This window comes from Camelina sativa, chromosome 11 (genome assembly GCF_030686135.1).
Source record: "Camelina sativa cultivar CO46 ecotype springtype chromosome 11, ASM3068613v1".
Taxonomy (NCBI): Eukaryota; Viridiplantae; Streptophyta; class Magnoliopsida; order Brassicales; family Brassicaceae; genus Camelina; species Camelina sativa.
The window spans coordinates 39,080,894-39,093,058 of NC_141890.1; the positions used below are offsets into that span (position 1 = coordinate 39,080,894).

Here is a 12,165-nt window from a genome sequence, read left to right on the forward strand (position 1 = left end):
TATCGAATCTGGACTTAAATCCTATAAGAACCCTAATCTACAAGTAGACAATCAACAAACAAATCCCTAAGCTTTGATTTCCTAAAACCCTAAAAACCCTAAAACTTTAAAATTTGGTTGCTTGAGGTTTAGGATTGCTTAGATTGATTGCAATTGAACTGATCATGATATGTTTAAAATCTGGTTGTGATTGCTTGTTTACTTGTTGCATGAAAGCCTTAGAACTAGAAACCTAAAATCGAAAATATTAATTTGTTTTGTTCTAAGTTTAAATTCGATTGTTCTTGGTTGTTTGTTTAAAATTAAAACCCTAAAGTCAATCCTTGAAATCGTAAATCCTAGAGAATTTTGTCTCATTAAAATTTTGTCATTATCATGTTTAAAGAAAAAGGAAAATTTAAGAAAAATGAATTTTTATCTAAAAAAAAAGAAAAATTGATAAAACCTGAAATTATGTGCATATTTCTGTTCATACAAGAATTTGTCTAGGATTGTATTTTCATGCATCTTAAGCCACGAAATTAAGCATAAAGGCAAGGCATGTTTCGGTCTCAAATACCGCATTTAAATTGATGGCATGTTTTGGTCTCAAATACCGCATGGCCTAAGACTAAAATAAATACATGGTTCGGTCTCAAATACCGCATGCTAATGATCAGATGCATGTCTTCTATTGTGTAGATGGCAAAGCTAAACAATCTCCAATATACTGTCCTTAATGTCTCGGGAGACAATTACTTACAATGGGAATTGGACACTAAGATCAACCTGAAATCAAAAGACCTATGCGAATGCATTGAGGATGAGAATGACTGTTCTGAAAAGAGTAAATATAAGGCGATATTACATATACGCCATCACCTTGCTGAGAGTCTCAAGAACCAGTACCTTACCATAGAAGATCCTCTTGACCTTTGGACAGAGTTGAAAAACAGATATGTACACCAAAAGATGGTGCCCCTACCAAAGGCTCAATTCGATTGGAAAAACTCTAAGGATCCAGGATTTTAAATCTGTGGATGAGTATAATTCAGAGCTATTTAAGATAGTCTCGATATTGAAATTATGTGGTAAGGAGGTTACTGAGGAGGAATTGCTAGAGAAGACATTCTCTACCTTTCACACTAATAACATACTGTTTCAGCAACAATATCGTGAAAAGGGGTTTTAAGACATATGCAAGCCTCATCTCTTGTTTGCTACTTGCTGAGCAAAACAATGAGCTATTGTTGATGAACAGTGCTGTGAGGCCTCCTGGATCTACCCCTTTACCAGAGGCTCACAAGGTTGATATTACTAAGAAAGAGCATAATGAGCCCAAGGAAACTAATGAGACCAACTACGTCCATAGAGACAAGTATCACGGCCGTGGCCGTGGTGGTCGTGGCAATTACCAAGGAAATAACTATGATGGTCATGGTCGTGCGAATCGATCAGACTTTGGTCGTGATCGAGGTAGTGACCGCGGAATTTTCAAACCGCAACATAAGACCAAATACATTTTCCATAGATGTGGTATGGAGAATCATTGGGTAAAGACATGCAGAACACCTAATCACCTTGTTGATCTCTATAAAGAGAGTTCGAAAAAAAGAGAATCCAGAAGCTAACCTTGTTCATCTCGATGGTGAAGAAGATTTCGACCATGAGAATGATGACCAATTGGATTATGAAACTTCTGATTGCCTAAGAGAAGATAATTAAATTTCTTATTGGTTGTATTGATTTATTTTAATTATCTATGTTTTATACTTTCAATTTTATTGAATTATTATTTTGGTTTAAATTCGATTATTTTATTTCCTTCAATATAAAATTATTTGTTTATGTTTAAAACATAATTCTTGTCCATATTGAAAAATGGCTAAGGACAAGAATATAATTGTAGTGGATAGTGGATTAAGCCACACAATTTTGAAGGATAAGAGATATTTTGCAAAATCTCATTATGAAAAATGTCAATATTAGCATAATAGCGGGTATAGTAAGTTTAATTGAAGGCTACGGCCAAACACATATTTTATTACCAAATGGCACACATCTTGAACTAAGTGATGCCCTACATTCACCTAGCTCAAAGAGAAGCTTATTGAGTTTTAAGGACATTCGTTTGAATGGTTTCCATATTGAAACAAACGGTGAAGGAAACAAAGAGTTCCTATATATATTACTGAAATCACCCAAGGACATAAGAAGGTCCTAGAGACTATACTGGCACTAGCCACTGGTCTTTACCATGCTAAGATTAATATGATAGAGGCTAATTTGGCAATGAATAAAATGTTCAATGAACAATTCACTTTATGGCATGACCGGCTTGGCCATCCAGGTTCAAACATGATGCGTAAACTAATTATGAATTCAAATGGGCACACTCTAAAACAGAGAAGAGTTATTCCTAAGAATCTCACGTGTGTAGCATGTACACAAAGGAAACTCATTATAATGCCATCACCAGTCAAAGTAATTAAAGAGATTTTCCACTTAAGACTATATGTCTAGACAATGCTGGTGAATTTACATCTCAAGCATTTAATGAATATTGTATGTCTGTGGGAGTAAGTGTGGAACATCCCGTGGCACATGTACATACACAGAATGGATTAGCTGAATCCTTCATCAAACGCATTCAATTAATTGCTCGACCATTACTTATGAGGTCGAAGCTTCCTGTGTCGGCTTGGGGACACACAGTATTACATGCATCAGAACTTATAAGCATCAGACCATTTAGTAAGCATAAATATTCGCCATCCCAATTACTAACGGGTCATGAGCCAGACATATCCCATCTAAAAACATTCAGGTGTGCCGTTTATGTACCGATTGCACCATCACATAGAACAAAGATGGGACCTCAAAGGAGTATGGGAGTATATGTTGGATATGATTCTCCCACCATTATTAAGTATCTAGAGCCAACTACGGGTGATTTATTTAAGGCTAGATACGCGGATTATCAGTTTGCTGAATCCGAATTTCCTATGTTGGGTGGAGAGACAAACAAGCTGGTCAAAGAAATATCATGGAATCAAACATCCTTAAATTGGCAGGATCCTCAGACTCTAGCATGTGAGGCAGAGATCCAAAAGATTATACATTTGCAAAAGCTAGCTATTCAATTGCCAGATTCCTTTGCTGACCCAAAGAGAGTAACAAAATCGTACATACCAGCTTGTAATGCACCAGTACGTATTGATGTTCACAAGGAACACAATAATCAAGTTGCTACAGAGTCTAAGGCCCGTTTGAAACGTGGTAGACCATTAGGTTCCAAAGATAAGAACCCTCGGAAATCTAAGAAAGGTGCAAAACAAACCGAGGTTAAGGAAATTATAGACATGGTCGCGGTAAATACTAAGGTACCAAATGAGGTTTGGGACGCTGAACCTCAAGGACCTGAAGGTATTGATAATAATGAAATCTCAATCATTTATATCATGTCTGGAATACAATGGAACCGTAAGAATGTCGGCATTGATGAAATATTTGCATACAAGGTAGCACTTGAGATAAATGAGGATCATGAACCCACGTCCATATTAGAGTGCACTCAAAGTAGAGATTGGTTAAAATGGAAAGAAGCCATTGACGTGGAGTTAAGTTCATTAAAGAAAAGGAATGTGTTTGGTCCGATCTTAAGGACACCATTCGATATAAAACCAGTTGGACACAAATGGGTCTTTGTAAGGAAGAAAAATGAGAATAATGAAATCGTGAGATATAAAGCACGGCTTGTAGCACAAGGTTTCTCTCAAAGACCAGGAATATATTATGAGGAGACATACTCCCCTATGATGGTTGCAACGACTTTTAGATTTCTAATAAGTCTGGCTATAAGAGAAAAACTGGATTTGCGGTTAGTGGATGTTGTAACCGCATACTTATATGGTCCACTAGATAATGAAATATATATGAGATTACCAGAGGATATTGAGTTCAAAGATAAGAGTGGTTCTCGAGAACAATACTGCATAAGGCTAAACAAATCCCTTTATGGGCTGAAACAAAGTAGGCGTATGTGGTACAATAGATTAAGTGAGTACCTAAGCAAAAAAAAAGGTTATAAGAATGATCCCATCAGTCCATGTATTTTTATAAAGAAGTTTGCAAACAAAGGGTTTGTAATCATAGCAGTATATGTGGATGATTTGAATATCCTAGGAACCTCTAGGGAAATGACCCCAAACAGTTGAATATCTCAAGAAAGAATTTGAAATGAAAGACCTAGGTAAAACTAATTTCTGTTTGGGATTGCAGCTTGAGTACATAAATGATGGAATCCTTGTGCATCAAATGGCATATACTGAAAAGGTACTCAAGAGGTTTAATATGGACCAAGCTCACTCATTGCCTAGCCCAATGGTTGTGAGAAGCTCTAATTTGGACAGTGATCCATTCGGTCCAAAGAAGGACGATGAAGAGATTCTCGGTCCGGAAGTGCCATACCTCAGTTCTATAGGAGCGTTAATGTTCTTGGCTAGCCACACTAGACCGGACATATGTTTTGCCGTGAACCTCCTAGCAAGATTTAGTTCTTGTCCGACCCAAAGGCACTGGAACGATATCAAACATGTGTTGCATTACCTACAAGGAACGCTTGATTTGGGTTTATATTATACTAACTATAACAAAGAAGGTTTAGTTGGTTTTGCTGATGCAGGTTATTTATCGATCCACATAATGCAAGGTCTCAAACCGGCTACGTGTTTACGCACGGTGGTACAACAATTTCATGGCGTTCGATGAAATAAACTATTCCGGCCACATCATCTAATCATGCCGAAATCTTAGCTATGCATGCAGCCAGCCGAGAGTGTGTGTGGTTGAGGTCGATGACTCAACACATCCGATCAGATTGTGGAATGGCCGACGACAAAGAAGCGACTATTATATATGAGGACAATACGGTCTGCATCGCACAACTCAAAGAAGGGTACATTAAGGGAGATCGGACAAAGCACATATTGCCTAAATTCTTCTTCACACATGAACTACAAAAGGCCGGAGAAGTTCAAGTGGTGCAAGTTCCGTCCAGCGACAATTCAGCCGATCTCTTCACCAAGTCATTACCGACATCGACATTCAAGAAGCTCACGCATCAGATTGGAATGCGGAGACTTAAGGACTTTTAGTGATTCTTGGAACAGAGGGAGTAATGCGTGCTGTACTCTTTTTCCTTCACCATGGTTTTGTCCCAATGGGTTTTCCTAGTAAGGTTTTAATGAGGCAGCACCCCAAGCGCATTACGGAGATCCCTTAGAATTTGCACGGTTATGTCATCCAAGGGAGAGTGTTGTAAAACACGGATGGTGGATCTTCCATAACCGGCCCATACATGTCCTAGTGTGTAAGGCCCATGGCCGAAGGCCCATTACCTATTTCCTATTCCTAGTCGGTTTTGTACTAAGGGTTTATCTATCCCTATATATATGTAACATTCGATTGAATTAATAATAATAAGAAGAGAAAACCTCCTTCGAGTTTCTCTAGTTTACAACAATTTAAGCATTCTTGACTTAGTCTGAAATTCTATTATGGCAGATGATGCATTTGGACAACCTCATTGTTGCGACATAGCAGTAAAATTGTTCATAAAACTTTGTATATTCGTTTTTAATGTAGGATATCAATATGTTTAAATGGTCTCTATAATTAGGGTCAACGTTCGACATTGACGTTAGAACTTTTAAAATTATGCTTTCATGTGATATGAATATGGAATGAACTCTTTTAAAGATAAAATGTCAGAAGATTGTCGACAATATTATTGCGACACTAGACAATGTATGTTATATATAGATTAGTAAAATAAGTATGACATTTATATAGATTTATCTTTTAATCTTCAAATTATATTCATATTCAATGATTCTTATTAATAAAATTTTTAACTAAAATCCCAAGTAAAATCGCAAATAGATATAACAAAGAAATATTATCTTAAAAATATATATGTTGTATATCACTGAGTATAATAAGTTATATACTTATACTCAAAAGTTAGAATGATTCTATTTCAGCTTAACAATTTTTTTTGATAAAAAATATTTTAAATTAAAATCCCGTGCGTGCGCGGGTACAAATTATAGTATTATATAAAGTTAACTTTGCTCACTTCTCCTTCCTCCACATCAGCATCCACCTAATCAATTTTTTTTTGCATAAAAATATTATTTTTAATATCCATTCATTGCATATATATTACTTATAATTAATAATAGTAAAAAATAAATAAAAAACAAAATAACTAAAATTAATTAAATTTAAAAATAGTATAACCAAAAAGTGATTATATTCCAAAATTTAGAATGAGTTAATGAGTTTTAGAATGTAAGTAAGGTTTTAATGCATGGTGGAGTAAAAAAACAAATTATGTAATTGTATTTATAAAAATCTAAACATGAAAATAAAATTGAAGTGAGACATTAGTATCTAATTAACATATACCATAAAGATTTATTATTAAATATTACTTATAAGAAAGAAAAGATTAATTACTTAACTTAACTTAACTTAAAAGTTTTGATCTAAAACAAATACATTGCAAGGGGCAAACTTTTTTTTGGAAAAACTATGAAAAAGAATTTTTTAAAAATAATATATCTAAAAAAAAATCAATGGTCAGGAAATATAGAAAAAATGATATGTAAGCCGTTATAAAAAGTGACATGTGATTTGTACAGCATATCTCATAAGCTATATTATCAACTGAAGCTACAATTTTGTAACATGACATAAAACATATATAACAAATAAAACATATATATATATATATATATTATCAAATGCTTTTAACCCAAAAAATTGGCAAAACAACATATTTAAAGTACACTATGTTTATTTTTGAGAAGACGAAATTGGGGTTGTGAAACAACCCTTCCCTTTTTTTTTTTTAATAATATTAATTCACTAGTGATCTCATAGCCACTAACAACCTAGCAACAATCAACAACAACAGATAACAAAAACAATTCCATTAAACCAATAAGAATTCCAACAATAACAATCTAATAACCAACAATGCAATAACCAAGTTCCAACATCCTACAATGTACTATCAACTCAACACTAGCAACCTAACAATAACTAGAACACAATCAATCAAGTCGCTAGAATATCCTCCTCCTCATCGCCCTGATTCCACGATCACCTTTACCTGCACCACAAACAAAAATTGCAATGCATGGGTATTTTATAAACACTCAGTAAGGCAATCATCCCATCTACTGGGCTATACACACAAGCAATAGATACATCTATAACCATCAATAAACAATCAACAATAAACAATAACAAACCAGGACTCAACATCGATCGACACCAACATGCATCAACCGACACCAGTTGGAGGTTGCGTCGACCGATGCAAGGCTAACTTGCATCGACCGATGCTCCCATTGCATCTACTGACGCATGCTCGACATAGCACGAAAACCCTAGATTTTACGAGCTGTCCTCGCATTTGTATCGACCGACGCACAAAATGCATCGACCAATGCAATGCCGAGCATCGTTTTCCCCCGAAGCTTTCCGCCGGATCTTTGTTCCTACAACCACAAAACTCGATCTCCAGCCACAAGAAAGCTTCCCAACGTCCCAAATAGCAAACTAACAAGCCTAACCACACATAACAAGCAAATCAGAGATATCTCTAGCTTAGATAAGCCATGGTCATGCACTTACCTTTGCCACATAAGAAATCCGACAAAAACACAGGAAGAAAACGCTCCTAGGAAGTTCCTACCACGATCTAATCCTCAGATCTCACAGGAAAACGCCACAAACTTCCAACAATCTCCCAAAAACGCTTAAGAACTGATAAGACCTCTTTTCTCTCTGGTTTTTCTCCCAAAACGGCTGAACTCGTCGAATGAGACAAAAACACGACTTAAGGGTTTTCTCTAACCCAAAACACAGCGTTTAACTTAACTCTTCCGCAGAAAACTGAACCTGCATCGATGGATGCACTATATGCATCGACCGATGCAATCCCCTAAACCGGGATTTTGGTTCGCGGATGTTACAATTCTCCCCCACCAACAAGGATTCATCCTCGAATCCCGCAGCACCATCCATCCGTCAAGGACCTCTGTGCCACCATCAACACGGCCCACACGTCCTCCGATCGGACTGTACACCGTCAGCCAAGGTTTCCCGTGCCACTGTCACAACAGCCTGCACACCTCCGACTGAACCCCGAGGTCTCCCTCTAGCCAATATACTCACATCAAAGACACTATTTGCTCACAACTCAGTGCTTCCCCTGTCCGTGGTCGCAACCAACGAATCATGCCGGCTCGCTATCATGCCAGCCGCCTTAAGCTACGACATCCAGGAAGTCATCCACACACACTCTCCCGCTCTCGGGTCGCAACCCTCGAGACATACCGGCTCACTACCGAGCTGCGGCTCACAACTACTGTATCTAGGGAGTCGCAAATATCCTGCTCTTGGGTCGTCACCCTAAAGCGCGCTCTCAGATCGTCATCCGAAGCAACATACGACTCCCACTCTCTGGCCACAAAGTCCATCGAGCTATCGGTATCACACGAGTTGTGCCCTCACGGCCTTGAGCAAACAAGTCTGATGCCATAGAGTATCTCCCAACTAGATCTACCTAATCATTTTCCACAAAAATTTCCCTTTTTAGAAACTATCTAACTCTGGAAACTCCTTTTTGTGGAAACTTTATATTTATGGAAACTTCCCAAAAATAGAAACCCGAGCTATTTCTCTTTTTCCCATGACAACAATCAGTCAAACATAAAGAACAAATACTCATCTGATTAACCTTAAAAATTGTCATATAATCTTCTCTGAAGTCTCCTGAACAAAATCCACACCATAAATGCTCCTCTCCCCCACCTGAGTCCAGCATAACGGTGTACGACACAACCTCCCATACAATGCCTCATAAGGGGCCATCCCAATACTCGTCTGATAGCTGTTGTTGTAAGAAAACTCCACCAAGCTCAATGATCTGCCCAATGACCACCCCAATCCAACACGCACATCCTCAGTAAATCCTCCAAAATCTGGATCGTCCTCTCTGACTGACCGTCCGTCTGAGGATGATAGGCTGTAGTCATATGCACATTCGTGCCCATCTCTGCCTGAAACGCATTCCAGAACACCAAGGTGAACTTGGAATCTCTATCAGACACAATACTAGCAGGCACACCATGCAATTTGAGTATCTCCCTCATGTACTTCTTAGCCAAAACCGCTGCTCCATCAGTTTTCTTGATGGACAGAAAGTGCGTAGACTTAGTCAAACGGTCCACAATGACCCAAATCGCATCAAACGTCCTCGACATAGGTAATCCCACCATGAAGTCCATCGTAATCATATCCCACTTCCACTCTGGAATGGGCAAACTGTGCAATAATCCACCAGGAACCTGATGCTTTGCCTTCACTTCGCCATCCAATCGGCTACGTCCTTCTTCATTCCGACCCAGTGATAATACCGCTTGAGATCACAGTACATCTTGGTCGCTCCTGGATGAATAGAGAACTTGCTCGAATGAGTCTCTCTCAGTATCTCCTGCCTCAAATCCTCACCCTCGGGAACACAGACCCGACCATGCACAAGAATAATACCATTAGTAGAGACCTGATACTCCGAACCCGCAGCCTTAGAGGCATTCACCAGCCCCTCATCACTCTCCTGAGCTAACCGCACTCTGCTCAACAAGTCCGCTCGATCAGCTGCCTCCATATCCTGTGAGATAGCACACAACCTCAATGCAGTAATCTCACCCACCAACGCCTCCATATCCTTCTCCTAAGCCGAAGCCGCCCGCTTCCGACTCAAGGCATCTGCAACAAGGTTAGCCTTACCAGGATGGTAAGCTATGTCCAGATCATAATCCGCTACTAACTCCATCCAACGCCCTGCCTCAAATTCAGCTCTGGCTGAGTAAAAATGTACTTCAAACTCTTGTGATCTGTAAATACCTGTACCTTCCCACCATACAGATAAGACCTCCAAATCTTCAGAGCAGAAATCACTGCTGCCATCTCCAAATCATGAGTAGGATAATTAGCCTCGTGCTTCCACAACTGCCGCAAAGCGTAGGAAATAACCTTCCCCTGCTGCATAAGCACACAACCCAACCCCACTACAGAAGCATCTGTAAACACAACGTAGGGCTCGTTCTGCTCAGGCAGTGCTAACACCGGCGTGGTAGTCAACATCTGCTTGAGGCTTGCAAAACTCGCCTCACATTCCGGTGACCACACAAATGGGACCTCCTTTCCTGTAAGCTTAGTCATCGGCTGTGCCATACTCGCAAAACCCCAAAAAAACCTCCTGTAGTAACCCGCTAACCCCAGAAAACTCCGGATCTCAGTGTCACTCTGCGGCCTCGGCCACTCCCTGATGGCCTGAATCTTCTCGGGATCCACTGAAACTCCCTCTGCAGAAACAATGTGGCCTAAGAATCCCATCTCACGCTGCCAGAAACTACACTTACTCAGCTTAGCAAACAACTTATGCTCCCGCAGCTTCTCCAGAACTGCTCTCAGATGTACTGCATGCTCCTCAGGACTCTTAGAATATACCAGGATGTCGTCGATGAAAATGATGACTGACACGTCTTTGAAACTCTTGTCAAACCGAATGGCATCATCACAAACTCATAATGCCCGTATCTCATCCTGAAGGCAGTCTTCCTCACATATGCCTCATGTATTGGAACCTGATAATAACCCGATGCTAAGTCAATCTTGGAGAACCAAGTACCACCCCTCAACTGATCCAACAACTCATCAATTCTCGGGAGAGGGTACCTGTTCTTCACTGTGACCCGGTTCAAACTCCAATAGTCGATACACAACCGGAAACTCCTGTCCTTCTTCTTAACAAACAGCATCGGTGCTCCCCATAGTGAACAACTAGGACGGATAAAACCCTTACTCAACAAATCCTCCAGCTGCTTCTTCAGCTCTGCCTTCTCTGCTGGAGCCATCCTGTAGGGCGCCTTAGACAACGGCGTTGTCCCTGGTTCAAACACTATCGTGAAGGGATCAGACCGAGATGGTGGTAACCCTTGCAACGATTGGAACACATCCTCAAAATCCTCCACAACCCGAATACCTCCAACAGAAGACTGTCCCACTGACTCCAGCATCAAAATTGTAACCAAATAGGCCTCACGCCCCTTCTCGATCATCTGCACAGCCGAGATCACGAGACTCCCTGAAGTCGGTCTCACTCCCTCGAAAACCAACTTCCCTTCTGGACGCTCAAAGATAACTCTGCCCCTCTAACAATCCAAATGCACCCTATGACGATGCAACCAATCCATACCCATAATCACATCATACAACTCCACTGGACTGATAATCAAATCTATCGGTGAAACGACCCGACCCGTTTTTTTTATAATAAATAACTAAAAAATAATAATAATAAATAACTACAACTAGTGGTCTCATACCCACTAGGCACCTAACCACAACCAAAACCAATAGCGGAAATAAACAATACCAATATCCAATAATAAAATAACCAATAATCAAAAATAGCAACAATCAAATAACCAATCATTAGGAAACATGAAACCATCAACCTAGAAATGTTTCTAATGACCCAACTCTAGCAACCTAGCAATGCCAGACAACATCCAATCGAGTCCCTAGAACATCCTCCTCTTCATCGCCTTGATTCGACGATCACACTTTTCCTTTACCTGCACCACAAACACAAATTGAGATGCATGAGTATTTGATAAAAACCCAGTGAGGCAATCCTCCCATCTACTAGGCTATACACACAAGCAATAAGATCCCTACATGCCACAAACAACAATCAATACAACAAACAACACGATATACGAAACATGCATCATCCATCATATCTGAAAGAAGGGTGTCGACCGACACCAGATGGTGTCGACCAACACTGGCAATCTGGTGTCGACCGACACCATGCTCGACACTCTCGAAAACCCTAGTTTGTGTCGACCGACACCTCCACATGGTGTCAATCAACACTCGCCAAAGTCTCGAGCCGTCCTTGCGTTGGTGTCGACCGACACCCAAGCTGGTGTCGATCGACACCGATGCCGAGCATCGATTTCCTTCGATCAAATACTCTGAATCTCGACTCCACTCTTCTTCAATCCGCTCCATGCATTCCCAAAAGCCAAGACCCAG

The 12,165-nt window shown here is 39.8% G+C and overlaps 1 protein-coding gene across 1 annotated transcript; it reads left to right on the forward strand.

Moving 5' to 3' along the window:
- The first annotated feature begins 1,065 nt into the window (after positions 1-1,065).
- Positions 1,066-1,610, forward strand: LOC147935152 (uncharacterized). Its single transcript, XM_087472880.1, has 2 exons — positions 1,066-1,070; positions 1,145-1,610. Exons 1-2 carry the CDS (start codon positions 1,066-1,068, stop codon positions 1,608-1,610), a joined length of 471 nt encoding a protein of 156 aa, XP_087329006.1.
- Positions 1,611-12,165: the final 10,555 nt, after the last annotated feature.